The sequence below is a fragment of the Diachasmimorpha longicaudata genome, chromosome 1, assembly GCF_034640455.1.
Source record: "Diachasmimorpha longicaudata isolate KC_UGA_2023 chromosome 1, iyDiaLong2, whole genome shotgun sequence".
Lineage (NCBI taxonomy): Eukaryota > Metazoa > Arthropoda > Insecta > Hymenoptera > Braconidae > Diachasmimorpha > Diachasmimorpha longicaudata.
This window is the reverse complement of record NC_087225.1, coordinates 8,098,779-8,114,397: the sequence shown is the minus strand read 5'-3', so window position 1 is coordinate 8,114,397 and position 15,619 is coordinate 8,098,779. Positions and strand designations below refer to the sequence as shown.

At 35.9% G+C, this 15,619-nt stretch overlaps 2 protein-coding genes across 4 annotated transcripts in view; one reads left to right on the top strand and one right to left on the bottom strand.

The window, feature by feature from the left end:
- Window positions 1-15,619, bottom strand: part of LOC135169410 (tachykinin-like peptides receptor 99D) — a 77,083-nt gene that overhangs the window by 58,393 nt on the left and 3,071 nt on the right. For 2 of the 3 annotated variants that reach the window (XM_064134401.1, XM_064134379.1), the window contains exon 1: window positions 12,770-13,027. The exons of the other annotated variant lie outside the window; for it this stretch is intronic. The gene's annotated coding sequence lies outside the window, so the exon portion shown is untranslated. Of the gene's footprint in view, window positions 1-12,769; window positions 13,028-15,619 lie in introns of those variants that run through there. 3 annotated transcript variants of the gene reach the window in all.
- LOC135171682 (uncharacterized) lies at window positions 13-6,144 on the top strand. The gene is made up of 6 exons (XM_064138322.1): window positions 13-1,578; window positions 1,671-1,886; window positions 2,593-2,766; window positions 2,874-3,068; window positions 3,312-3,754; window positions 3,986-6,144. The coding sequence occupies exons 1-6, from the start codon at window positions 1,320-1,322 to the stop codon at window positions 4,334-4,336; spliced, it is 1,638 nt and encodes a 545-aa protein (XP_063994392.1). The 5' UTR covers window positions 13-1,319; the 3' UTR covers window positions 4,337-6,144.

Below are 15,619 nucleotides of genomic sequence, written 5' to 3'. Positions count from 1 at the left end.
TAAACAGTAAGGAATTCGTTAAGGATTTGAGTGAATATGCTGGATCTCTGCTAAAAATTTGTTTCGAGACGTTACCTGATGTTTATAATGATGAAGGGGCTCAAGTTCTCAGTTGGCATAGTATCATCCACGTTGCTAATGATGCCCAATACTTTAAAATTCCTCTGAATGAGCTCTCAGCGTTTTGGGGAGAGAGTTACATTGGTTTATTTAAAAAACTCGTTCATTCTTCGATAAAACCACTCACACAAATTATCAACAGACTAACTGAGATGGAGTCTGGAGGAACCATGGTAATTAATCAGAAACACATACTGAGTGATTGGGTTATCGCGAGAAAGCCTACAACGATGATAATTGATGGGGAAATTCATTTAACATCAAATATGATCAACATCAATGGTCTAACCTTGACGACAAGTCATCCAAATAACGTGGTACTCCTAGATATTGAGAAAGTTTTCGTAATTTCACAAATTCTCGTTAAATCAGGAAAATCCAAAATTTGTGATGATCTTACTGGTATATATATTTTCGGACACCAGGAAAGTAGTAGGGAAGAGGCGTTTAGTTATCCAGACTTTTCCAGTCGAGTAGGAATATTCTACATTAAGTCCTGGGCAGCTGAAATGACATGTAAGAAGGCACACAAAATTAAACACAAATGTGCTTTATTAAATGTAACTGGACGACAATACGCCATATCCCTCCTCCACTAGAAAATAACGTAAAAATTGTTCGCATTGTGAAATGCAGTTTTTTTTTGGTAAGAGGGTATATGAATGAGGGTATATGTTTTAGTTGAACTCGTGATTAAAATTGTGGAAGAAACAAACAATTTTATGTTTTAAATCAACAATCGACATGAAAATCCGATCATCGAGGTCGTTAGAAAATTTCAATAGTGGAGTCGTTACATGCAAGTGGGACATAAATCGGTTAGATCTGGCGTCCGTGTACATAACCTTTCATAATTGCTCGTATCATCCGTTTATCGGGCTTTTTGTCTCAAATTCGGATTTCACCAACTAAGTTGACGGTAAATTACAAGAAGTGAGAATTTAATGTGAATTAAATGTGTGTTAAGTGTTTGACAGATATTTGTGATATAATCGTTTTGAAGGAATAGTGGCGCTAAAAAAGAAGCATCAGTGGGGTGATGACAAAAAACCGTTCAAAACACATGGAAATAGAAACGCAATTTTTTCTGTTAAATAATAAGCTATATGCATCATTCTGCAAAGTTATCAGTTTATATGAAACTACTCGAAAACACCAGGTTCAATTGTACGAATCGTGATTTTTTTTCATAACCTAAAATGTCGGAAACCTCACATCCATCTCGCGATCCAAAAAATCTCAGCGAACCATTCGCAGTCATCGAATTTCTCGAGAAAAACGAAAAAGGGCTACCATGCATTGATTTGGTGCCGAAAAAATGGTTTAATAGTGCAGAAGAAGACACCTGTAAATTCCCACCGACAACTGAATATCATCTACTTGACGACTACTTGGAAAAATTGCACTCGCCCAAGGACTCTTGGCAAAGTTATCCATTTTGCTTCATCACCGGAGCAGGTACAAAAATTGAAATGACTCCACTTATAACTTGATGAATTGCTCGATGGGTTCATTTCAATATTAAAGGATCATATGTTGATTGTGTTCAGCTGATTTGGATCAGGGTCGCAGAAGATTAAAAAAGGCCCAAGTAACTCTCAACTGTGAGACAACCGATGGTGAAAATGATCGAAAGGGGGGGAGGTCCGAAACTTCCTCGAAAGCAAAAATTTCAGCAAAACCCTTAACTGCATCAAAGTCTCAACTAAACAACATCTTTAGTACTAAAATCCCGATTCCACCTAGAAATCAAACTCCAAAGTCTGGTAAGTCCTGTTAATATGAAGTAAAAGTCAATTATCAACAATTATAACCACTCTTAACCCCAATTATTCATCCCCAATTTATTCAACTCTCGTATTTAACATCAAAAGACCCATCGTTCCCTAAATTGGGAATTAGATTGACCGAATTTTTGAAATCTTTTACAAAATAAATATTAATTATGTATCTGTGCAGTCATTACATGTGTATTTGTCTCGAAACATCGTTTTAAGAGAGAATCGCATTGAATGATTTTATAAGAAAATTTTTATTATGTTGTGGTCGAAAAATATTAGGTTATTTTTTTTTATTGCAATTCTTTACTCATCAAAAAATTGAGTCGCTAACAGAAATCACTACGTGCGAACAAGATAAAGTGGAAAATTTATGATTTACACTTGATATGATTGTTTATACATAAAAGCATTGGAATGTTGAGGGGACGAGAAACGTTCCATTTTTCCCCACCATCTCTTATGTAGGAAAGCATTATAATTCTGTTGTGAAGAGGTAAATCAAAGTGAACATCTACGGAAAATGGTAAAATTTTGATAGAAACCTTTTTTGTAGGAGCGATAGGTTCTACAAAAAAAATATTTTTTCAAATGCATGCATTCTTTCCCCACTTTGAAATAGCTATAAAAAACAAAGGCTGGAGACAACTTACGTTGTGTTACTACTTCACTACAAACTTGTAAAATTTCGTAGGTATACAAGCAAAACCAAAGACAAGATTTCAAAGCATTTACCAGAGTGGATCTGACTCTGAAGACGAAAATCATGATTGTCTTATAGCTAATCCTGAGGAGATTCGAGCCTCAAAGGCTCAAAATAATTCTGGCTTTTTGCAAATGTCGAGTAAATCGCGATCTGTACCAACAGGTAATAAATCAATTTTGAGGTAATATGGGACTGTAGCACGTAATTCTAAGTTCGTGTTAATTAAATGATCCGGTCAGGGATAAATCATCATTTTCAATAATTTCCAGGTGCATGTTTATCATTTAAACAGCGGTCAAGGAAGAATATTACTTTGCTTAAAGACGTCGAAACTGATGAATCTGAGAGCAATGATTCCTCCGATGGAATTCTGCAGTCACCTACAAAATCGATGGACTCAGCGAGAAATACAAGAAAAGAACTTCATTTGACACCTCCTTCACCACTAGTCCATAACGCTTCAGGTAAAATCGGCTCGGATATTCCATGACCAATCATCGGCCAAGTTCCTCCCGCATGAAAAAATTTATATTTATAAATATTTGAAAATGGTCCAATTTATATTTTGAACATTCTTTACAAAATTCGGAACTTATATAGAATTAGATTATATTATATATTTTTGGTGGGGGCTTGGGTAGTTTTTTTTTCATCTGATGCTGCTACCCATCAATTTATATCGTTTGGTCCTCCTTTAATTTCATAAGGTAACCGAAAAAGGCGTGCATCGTCTACTACACGCGCTGAAGACGGATTGAATTCGATTGTGAGCCCAGGAACTCCAAAAACTTCACGATCAATGATGGTACCCCCTGCTAAGATGCCAAAAATGCTGGGACCACAAAACCAGTTGTCATCTAGTCATTATGCTGATAATGAACGTCGAATCCTGAACTCCCTTCGAGATTACTTTGATCAGCAATTAGATGAAAAGCTCGAAAATTTAAGACGCAGGATGGCTTACGATTTAAAGCAGTCTATGAATGAGCTCAAGACCACAATCATTGGCACTAATCTAGCCCCAGCTTCTGGTCCTAGCTTGCTTGAAATACAGAAGCAGATGTCTACGCCACTACTATTTGAAATGGATGATAAGTTCCAGGAATACGAAGCGATATTGACAACGGACCCAAATCTCGTAGAAACACTGGTAATATATCTGAAATTGATCGTTTTTCTTCTTTTTTATGTAAAATCAATAAATTGGGCGGTGACACATGCACTGGGTTCGTTTTCTGGTGATGAAAAAATCTTTCATCACCGGGACTCAAGTCTACGTCACTGGAACGCTTTGGTTATAGAACCAACCCGCTGGCGATGAGCCCAAAGATGTCTTCTCATGTTCATAAATTCAAAAAAATTTCCCTTCTTTTATTTTTAGCGATTATTCATGAGAGTTTTGATAAGCAATAAAAAAGAGATGAAAATATGTGTTTCCACTATCCTATCTGCGGTTCTGAGGAAGACAGTGTCACTGCACTATTCTGGTTACGGAAAGGAAGCTGGCGGAAAGAAAAAGAAAAATTTTTATAACACTACAGTATGCAAAGTACTGATTGATGTGATAATTGAGGTAATAGGATCCAGCACTGATGAGAAGAAGATAATGTCAGAAGTAAGTACTTGGTTGTCACGTTCTGGCGATCGAGAGGGTGGGCGTAAGGAACGACAACGCGGGTCAAGTCATCATAACGAGAATAATTCAGTTTGTTCCTTTGATACCAATCGATAATACTTCATTTTTCCGGGATAAATGGAATTGTAAAATCACTGTGTTAATATGACTCCATTAGTTCATTTTCGTAATTGTATTAGTTGTGATATTCTTGATAAAAGGTACGATTAATAGGAAAAGTTTATATTATCAATATATTTTTATCGCGAGGCGTTTCATTGGGCAGAATATATATTAATATATGAATATTGTTTAGTATTCGGCTGTCATTGAAGTATTAATTATATTTATTATATTTCTCCTGGCGAGGTCGGAAATCCAGAAGATGGAAATAACAATTGGAAAATGTGATGTATCTTAGCATAATAAAGTATTTTCTATGTCATTTCCTCATAAGTTAGATCACGGGAATAAATATCCGTTGTTGGTTCAGGGATTAAATATTATGTCCAAAAGTTTAAAGGGAAAAATAATAAGTGGATTTTTAATTTTTAAGAAAAATTCTAATGAAAGTAATTTCAGCCATTGAGAGCTGTTTTCAGTATTTGGTGATTCAAGTCAAATAATATTTATAAGGTTGAAGTTTCACAATCGGACTGCGTCCATATTCCCCAAAGATTTCAAATTTAAGGGTTGAAATTAATTAGTTATATGTAATCCTATCCAAGACTTTTTTATATTTCTAAGTTTGTTTGAAAGAGTGAATATAATAAGCAATATTATATAGAACTAGCACACAATCAATGCAACTAAATATCATTCTGTGTTCCGGAGTTGCAGATGGAGAAGACATTATTGTAAAAAAAGGACGTCTTTCCGAGATGAAAAAATAATTCTTATCAGGATAATTCGTATCAGCAATTGTCTATGGATATAAGAATTAATTCTTATCATCCATAGCGGAATAAATTATCCATAATATTGCTATTATAATGACTGTTTTCATGCTTGAATTGAAGCACGATAATTTATCAATTCTAAACTACTAATTTAAAAAATAACATTGGTGCGTTATTTTGTTGGATATTTTGTTAATACAATCTTCGAATTCTGAAGACTGACTGCTAATATTATTAGATTGTAAGAGAGAGTTTATTAAGACTTAATATGGTATGTCGTATTAAATTTCGGATTCAAATGATCTACGTAGATTATTTATTTTAAAAGCGGATGAAAATAATCCACAAAAGATTTTTCTACAATTTATACCTGCAATCATTTTTTTGAGTTTTCATATTCTGTTCGCGGAAAAATCTCATAGTTGTGATTATCTTTCATGAAAATTGGAGATACAAACACTGCATATCTTTAACTGTTCAACCAAAATCGGATGAAAACATGTACTATGTCGATAGGAGGAAAAAAGTTTTTGATTGGCTGAGTTTTTTTGTCAATAGATTTAATAAATTTAAATATAAGTTTTGTCACATAATAAAACTGTTTTCTGTATAATGTTGAAGGTAATAAATACATGTCTGCTTATCAGATATACCGTTCATATATTTATTGGTGATTCTGAACCCAATACAGGCAACGGTTGGAGCCTGGCCACAGCTCTGGTCGTAAATCTGGGCCAATTTCGGGCCGAATGGTCAGCCCAGAATGCGGCCAAAGTTCGGCAATAGGTCTGGGCCAATTTCGGGCCGAATGGTAAGCCCAGAGTGCGGCCAAAGTTCGGCAACAGGCCTGGGCCAATTTCGGGCCGAATGGTAAGCCCAGAGTGCGGCCAAAGTACGGCGACCGAAGTCTGGCCAAAGTTCGGTCCCAGGCCTGGCCCCGTGTTATCATCCCAGGGTCTAGCCAAGTTCGGCGCGAGTTTGGCTGGAGCCCGGGTGCCGAGCTACGGCAGCTCGGCGGCCGTGCTTGTACCAAGGTTGGCCCATTCGTTTTTTCCTACCTGGGGATCTTTCCCCCATATTTTCGTTATCCAGAACTGTCGGACTTCAGAGCCATCATCACCCAATATATCTCCTCGTGAAAACAGGATAAAAGAATCATCTATCTACTTTTTTTTCTCCGCGATCTCAGTTTTCTTTTGCATCGTCACTTGAGTTATGAGAGACGAACTGGAATTAAACCGGCGGAACTGTTTTTGTCAGTGAATTGAAAAAAAAAAACCGGAAAATAAAATTTTTATAATTTTCAATGGTGAGAAAAGGCGAGAATATATGTGAATAGAGGTGAATTTATCTGCTTGGTGTTCTCAACGGTATAGAGTATTTTTTAGGTTTCCAGTGAGCGAGGGGGAGAAGGGTCAACACAAACGCGGTATCGTAAAACGTCTCTTGCACGAGTTTTACTGCAATCGAGGAGGGGTGTAACGCCCACGAGGGGTTTTTTTTTTACTCTGCCCTCTCACTCTCATATCCTTTTTCCTAACGCCCGGTTCTACCTCTCGTTAAAGAGATTAACTTGAATGCCTCACCCTCGACGACGAAACGACTTAGTGATAATTTACGGGTGACAATAAATTGAAAATATTTCATTTTTTGGATTTTTAAAGTTGAAGTGATAAGTTGAAGTGAAAGTTGAAATGATTTTGATTTTTTCGTGAAAATTCGTAGTGATTGTAAAGCATTTATCCAATTTTTCCACAATAAATCATTGATCTAAATTAACTTTGACCAAAATATACTCGTCCCCTTATAATTTTCCTAATGAGATCGTTTTGTAGACAAACAATCAACTGTATTTGCCCAGATAAAAATACAATGGAAATGGATTTCCTCACTTGTGCTAGATTCTTGACAAAGATCTATGGCGGAAAAGAGGGAGCAAACACGAGGGTATCTATGTTTATTGGCCCGACTCTGGACAAAGGAAGAATGAGCTTTATTCCAATATTCCACTTTGTACCGATCTTTCACGGCCTCGAACGGCAATAATATGGAAGAATACATACATGTATTTCTCGGCGCAATCTCAAAGAGGTTTATTTCATGGTTGTAATGCTGCAATATTTCATACTAGCAGCGAAACGATGAAAAACGGAACGAGATAAGGTAGACAGTCACACTTGAGAATTATTTATTCGTTGGTCATAAATACGGAATAAATACTTTTGCGTTGTTTTCGATATTAAAAATACGAATGAGGAAATATTTTTTGGCGGACTAAACCTTTACTCACGACGAGAAATGTGAGGCCTGACAATTTTCAGGAAAAAAATATGCGGTGAAGTGGTAAAACGAGGTATATCTTATCTCCAACGTTCTCGGATGCTATCTTGAAAATTACGGGAAATTGTGAAATTTTCGCAATTACCATTTTTGTAGAGAATAATAAGTTTTACAAAAAACATGTCATGATAATTCTTTCATGACTTCTAGATTTTGAGATATTTTTCAAAAACAAAGGCTAGAGATAAGTTAACTGACCGCATTTCATCGCTTCAGTAAATGTTTTCTATCGAGAAAAAAAGACGTATAGATTTTTATTCTCCCTAAAAGAAGGGGAATTTCTTGATCATGGGTAGTTTTTACCCTCAATTCTATACAACATTTTGACACTAGGCCATGAGCACTTGATTAATTCCCGGTAATAAATTTTCGTGATAGAAGTTATTGTTGTTTCAGTGTATGATGTGCCTAAGGTATTTCATTAAAAATCTCAAATAACCGCGGCAATGACCTTAGAATACATGGAAAGATAGCTTGGAATTTCATTAAACATTTAATTTACTCGGGAAGCCCCGTCAACGCGTCCAGTTTTATTTAATTTCGTTTCTCTCGTTGGCGCAATTAATGTTTCCAAACGCAAAGAAAAAAAACAATGCAATTGAGAAGATAGGATGAAAAATTTAACATGTGAATAAGTTGAATTTTATTTACCCTACGAATGAAAAGAAGCACCGCAAAAGCTCCTCCTCCAGAAAGTTCGATTGCCGAAGAAAACTGACTCGTGAAACAACTCAATTTCCTCAGTCCTTTTTTCACCCCCAGCCTCTCGTCCCTAATCTATTTTCTTGTTTCTCATTGTCTCACTACGTCCTCTATTCCCGGGCATCTGGTGCGGACGGATAATTGCAGGACGAGAATTAACAATCGTTGCAAGTACTTGTATATTTATTCAGCCCCGTTCAATGTATTATTCTCGTTTCAAAATCGTTCAAACAATTGACCGTACGTTAAAGATCTCAAAACGACGTGGTTTGGGTCTATGTGTCCATCAATAAATACAAAAGCTGGTAAATACACCACCGCAATTGTCTGACAATCAATTACATCGACATCGAAACAGAAAATGGTGAATAAAAGTTAAAAAAAAACTACTGATAAGCAGAAAATGCTTTGCTTGTGCTAATAAATTTATGTGACGTAGAAGTTTAAATGGAAATACTTTCAAAAAATTTTTGGCATCTTCTAATTTCAGATGTATTTGTTAAACAAATAAAATCGTTCCCTAAATATAAATTATTTATTCTTCAATTACAGTTACTTAAATCGAATAAAACGGTTCTTAGAATCAAATAAAGTGACCTCGAATTCTATAGCCCTTCTATGTCCCTAATCAAATGTATCTAATGAAGACATGAGTGATATTCACTACAAAGTCATATTCATTTGCGACTGAACAGCCAAATAATTGAAATAAAGGTCTCTTCACAAATACATTTTGTTCGGAAGCCCGCGAACAAGAGAAATTCTCAATTGAAAATTTTGATCAGCCGGTATGAAAAATCATCTAGTCTTCAATTTTACATTCGCTTTCAAATTCTTTTCATGTCCTACTGTGGCCGAAAGATGAAAGCTGCGCATTCAGATTGAAAACGGAAATATAATTTCGAAATATACGTTTGTGCGGACAACATTCTGTCTCCAGCCTCAAAGGCATCAATAAGTAAATGCCGATGATGGTAAATCCACTTTTTATCGGAGCAAAAATTCAAAGAGTCGACACATCCGATGTAAATCTGTACGATCGTCCGAATGTGAATGGAAGAAACACGAAGATGGAAAGAGCACTGGTGAAAAAGTGTTTTTCCATCTGAACCAGGGTTTATGTATTGTGCTCCAGGCGTTTTCAGGTTTATATGCCTGTCGGACGACGTCATACTTTCATAAAAGAATACGACAAGAATGAACTCACCAGAGATTTGGAAAAAAAAGTTATTGATCAACCAGACAATTGAGACATGTCACTGAAATGTTCCAATAATTTATCAGAAAGTAACTTCCAATAAACGGAAATTGGAAATTTTTCCTTGCAACGATTTAATTGACACGGAATGCAATAAAAAAAGAAAAATCAAGTGTTTGACAAGTACTGTAAAACGGCGGATATTACCACCCGTCATTTCCTGTCTTCCAGACTATCTGTCGGAAGTATTGTCGCCTCCGATTATAGCGAACTGCCGCTTGCAAACAGTTGACAATTGAGTTCTAATAAGAGTATGAGAGATATTGTGACAAGAGCGACCGCATTAAAACTCATACTAACAAAGACCGTAATAACTCAAAGGCGGTTGGAAAATCGTTAATTTTAGGAGGAAATTACGATAGCCGACGCAAACCGCATTGAATACCATTGGAGTAGAAATGTAAACATCGTTAACTCAATTGTTTTCGATTCATAATTTAATTAGACAAATTTCAAAAATCTGAAGCACAAAGGGTTTTGGCTTTTTCATTGAATACGGTCAGTCATACGGAATTACTGGACTGTGATTAATTTATAATCATGAGGTTAAATATGAGTGACAAATATTGAATAATTAATCCGCGTTTATAGAAACGGAACAGGATTTTGTTTTTTTCCACATGAAATTTCATTATCCAATTAAATAATTGCTAAAATTGAAATTGAAAAATTGTGTCTGTTGTAGATGGAAAATTATCCCGGTTAAAATTAGATAAATGGAGAATCTGGAATAATGTTGAATAAAAAATGAAATGAATAAGACGAATACGAACAATTAATAATCGTAAGAATGTAAATAATATCCTTACAATCTAAAATATGAGGGAGAAATTATTCCTAAGAACATTCATGAACTAAATAATCTCAAAATTCGGTTATCCTCCAATTTACAAAAAAGTTTCAACAATTATTTTTAATGAAAATTCAATGTCGCTTAAGGACCATCGTCACAAATACGAACACCGCAGAAATTCAATAACGTAATATTAAAAAGCCACCCTCAGGACCACGTTCCGAAAAGCTTCGTCACATTTTATCATAATAAACGTAACAGGGCATTATTGTTTACCACATTTCACTCGCATGTTAGAATTATTCGCAGAGTAAAAAAAAACGACACAACATACTATTCACTATTCATCTATTGTCTAGGATATGCATTGCTCTGTCTCAACGAGAAGAATTCTCAGCATTCTATAATTTTTTTGCTGATCATTGCACTCATCCCCACAATCTCCATTCTCACCCACGCGAAACCCCAAAAAACCATCAAGTTTTCTAAAACCCACTGCTTCTCTCCAAATAATAGTTCATTAATTCATACACCCGATTAACACCACCGAAAGAAATTTATTTATTTTTATTTGAATCAAATGATTTCCATTCGAATGAAATCAATTCGTTATGAGAATTGAATAAACGGAATAAACCATTTTTCTTTATCTATAGAAGGGAAATTGCTACACCTCCCCTACATAGAACAAATATACAGTAACCGAAACAAAGCATTAAAAAGAATTCTCTTCGTTGTCGACATCTGCATCTGTTTCATTCGAAAATAGCAGAGAGGATAGAAGCAAAAAATGAAAGAACCATACAGAAAAAAATGGTGGATGAGCACGAATCAAAATACAGAGAGAAAAATCTAAAAAACTATTCTTTACGAATTCATTTCGACAGGTACAGTTCTGAATCACATCTGCAAATATGACACTTTTTTGCATGGAATAATCTGAAATTCCAATTTCCTGAGAATGAAAAATGGAGAGAGAAAGATAAAGAATATATTGTTGAATCACTGAATAAAAATAGCGTTAACAGAAACTTATGATAAATTGTGAATAATTTCAGTGATAGTTATGTTACACCTGAGAAACTAACGCCAATATTCTAACAATTGAATTATTGATTTTCATCGTCATTCATGAATTATTCTCAAGATACTTTGCCTAAATTCTCCGCAGCTACTAACGACTTCAAAACCCATCAATCACCATCAGAGACAAATCGACAAACATACCCTGTTCAAAATAACCTGTGGTGAAATTTTCGCGGAAGTTTCTGTATGAAATTAAATTAAACCGTCAACGCAGTAGAACCACCCGCGAGGGTGAAATAAAACGCAAAATAAAAATGGAAAAAGCGTTCGCTAGCGAGCGATCGATGATCATGCCATATGCAGATATTTTTTTCGCGAGTTACTAATATCGTTATTGGCTGGGATCCACTATTTAAATGAACTGCGATTAGTCATCAGCCCAATTCCATAACATTACAGAACAGAGATTTGTCTTTTCGCTAGTTGGAGATGGAGAATACAATTCATCCGTAATAACTGCCATTTCTCTGGTCTTCAAGCGCTATAACCTTCATCTACATTTTGTAATTGCACTGTTTGATCGTTAACTGCAGCAGTTGACCAAGTTTTATGAGTTTATACAGTTCCATTATTTTTTATGATTTTTCCTGTATTAATTTGTTATAAAGAAGAGGCAAGTTGGCGTTAAAACCCCATTTATATTAATTCCATCAAAAAGGTGTTTAGCTTCAGACGGAGATAAAATAAATTTCCATAAAATTGAAAGTAATTTCCCTCCAAACAGAAAGTAAAATATTCAATAAAAATTACGTATCTTTTCCATAACTCAGTACCGAAGTGCGATTACAATAAATATCACGCAGCTGTCACAGAATTTTCCCCGAACATTCCATAATTTTCATCCGCATCGTCTGAGAAAAATGACGATATTATCGTGCAAAATATGCCAGTCGATTCCGTAATCGGTTAACCAAGTGACAGTTCCATAATATTTACTGAATAATTTTCCGTGAAGATGAGTGAAAAACAATATTTATCACTGTTGTGATTGGGACTGTGTAAGTGAAAAAAATAAACAAATCATGAAAACGATTTTTTATCAATTTACTGCACTGTCCAGTAAAATAAAAGAAATTGAATTTTATGTCGATTATTTTCACTCATTTTGATAGAAACACATTGGCGCACCAGGGGATGAAACGGGTCGTTTCTATTTCATCTATCAAGCTGCCATCTCGTAACCGGGGTTCCCTCTTAGTCGTTACAATGCAAGTGGTATCAGCAATACATGGTCAGACCAGCATCGTTAATGCCGCGATTTAATCGGATCAATTAAAACGCCTGATTATTCCACTGCATAAATCCACAGAGAAGGGAGTAAAGCCAGCGGTGGCAAATGGCCGAGGGTTCATCAAGCCCAAATTATCCATTTCCGCAATTAAATGGATTTTTCCCATATTTAAAACCATTTATTAACACAATATGACTCGCTGGAAAATTCCAAATTAAAAAAAAAAATGATTTCTACTCACCGGGTGACCCTTGCATTCACTCGAAATACGACAATTTTTACATAAAACTCCTTTGAATAAAAAAAAGGTTTATCTCCCGCCTTTTCCGCCGCGTCAAAACATTGCGAATCACTCCGGTTGATTTATTTTTACTCGAATTATATTCTTAGGCTTGTTTTTTTTTTTCGTCTATTCAGTGTGGTCGTCTAACGGACGAGGGAGGATTCACGTGACGAACAAAACTGTACGCGCGCCTCAGCGATACTGGCCAACTCACGAATCCCGCGTCGCGACGCTTGAGCGCACCGCGCGTACTCGAGACATCCGCCTATCAGAATACGATCGCTCATGTGGCCCGCGATCTACGAAAATCCATCAAGGGTTGGTCTATCGCACGCACCCACCCCAAAGCTTTTATCCGGATGGCAATCTTTGTTTTAAAAAACTGTTGGCTCGTTACTACCATTTGTTTATTGAATTTTCAATAAACCTGTCGAAGGCCACCATTTTACGGAAATCCATAAAATCGCTTCGTCTCTAAAATAAGAATATAACGGTTTTCGTCAACAATCTAATCCACGGTAAGGTAGAATTATTCACGTCCTACGTTTGAGTCTGATATATATAATATATGAGAATATTTATAGAAATAAATTCCATCAGGTTATTAATTTTTATTTTCAATGGTAAATTTGATTGGTAATGTTTCCTCATCTTTAGTCTGTTCCACATCATGACTTCAGCAATGAAAATAATGATAAAGAAAATTTTAAAAAATACAAATTAAGTGGGAGTCAATAGTAAATCGATTAATGAAAGAACCTTTTCAGCGGCGGTAACAAGTGAAAATAATATCACATAACCCTTCGATTTCTCCCATTATTTCCAACAATTAATCAAGCATAAAAGCAACATGAACAATGGGAGAATGTGGGTCAACTGTGAGGATGACTAACTCAACTTGAAACTACCGCTTTTACTGCGCCCTTTCCCTAGTAAAAACGTTGTTAAGAATCAAGGTAGTGGTGAAACAAAAGTGTCTGCTGGACAATATTGACATGAAAGACCATCATCCGTTGAGTGAACTTATTGAACTGATTGAAGGATGGATTTTGCAATCTGCCTTCTAAAAAGACGACTGTGTCAAGTTTTTCAGAATTTTTTAAATCGATTCCAGGAGCGGGATTACCTGACACTGACGTTTTTTGGAACGACGTTATCGGGAGGTACCTGATCATTTCAATCCTTCCGGGCTGGCAGCATTAAAACAATTATGACAGTTACGAATACATTCATCGACTCTAAAATGTCAATTATAGATTGAAACGTGACCATTTTCCCTGTACACGACATTTCCATTTGTTCCTCCAATCACTGTGCTGCATACCGTCAATCATTCCATTCCAACTACCTACTTCGCCCATCCCTTTTATCGTTAAGCCTTTCAAGGGAAGAAAAAAATCGGTGAAAGGGAATACGCTGGTTAAAAAAATTTTCTCATCGCGAATATAAAATTTCTATCTCTCTGATCGTCCATCTCCAGGACTTTCTAAAAAAATTTCGGTGGATTTATGAGTAATTTGAACTGTAGCATTACCCAAATGATTGAAATAATAGTCATCCGTCGATGGTGTCACGTACTCCAATCATTACAAATTCCATTCACTGATAAGGCTGAAAGCGAAATGTATCACGAACATTTGTTTTGTTTTACGTCCCTCTATTATTGTAGCCATCATGCTTATTTTCTTTTGTTCTTAACTAATCATCATACGTAGTAATTTAAAGTCACGGAAAACTGAGGGCAACGATATTGCAACTTTTTCGAGAATAGGAAGAGGAAAATACTGCGATGCAATTACGAACATGTTTGTATTTCATACTACGAAGACGTGAATGACATTGACGGTGGCAGTTAATTTCAGTCTACTCTCGGTGGCCACTCAACGGAGTTTGTGCATGTTTTTATTTGGTCATTATTCAATAGAAGGTCGTCCACTCGTCGACAACCAACGTCAATTTGAGACTCTGGGTAATCAACAACTCCACTTCCGCCTTTTTTCAGGTCACTAAATTTTTATTCCTTACAACTCCAATTTCTACGCTTGAACGAGATAGTTGATCATGATTTTTTTTCACCAACTATTCCGATAACCAGAGAAAGGAAAAGTAAATTGATAAATTCCCCAAAATGAACATTTTCTCTCTTAATCGAAGACATTTTTACCTCCTCAAACAGTTAATGCAATTGAAAATTGCGATCTCCGAAACATCAATGAAAGTTTAGTTTTTCGTTTCACTGAATTCTCAAGGAAAGGGGATGGTTTTCAGAATTATGAAAACGTTTGAGTTGAGGGCATTTTTATCCCTTCAATGAAGAACTCCTTGATAAATCGACAGCGATGTTGGTTTTTCATTAAACTGTGAAACTCAAAGGCTTTTATTATCAGCGGATACCGGGGCTTACCCACCATAACAATCAAACTATGGCAGCTCTCAGATATCGTTTTACCTGTCTTGGCAAAGCCTACTGAAAAAAAAAGTATGTAGAAAGTAAACGACAACCTCTCGGATAAAATCTCTATCCTCCAAGCGTAATAACTCCAGAATTATGCGCCCCCTTTCGACATTTCTCATTTCCCATTTTCTTTATTTCCTTCATCCACTTGTGTCATTCCCACCCACTACTCACCACTCTCATCACTCCCTTCCTTCCAATGGAGCTCGGTTTTTTTTTTTTCAATTTTCCACGTATTCAGTGGGACTCGGATAATGATAAGCGAATCAGGAAACGAGTGGACTCCAACGAGATTTCAATCATCCTGAAAAAGAGCACGTGGGTGGACGGAAATAACTGAAAAAGTTTTTTGC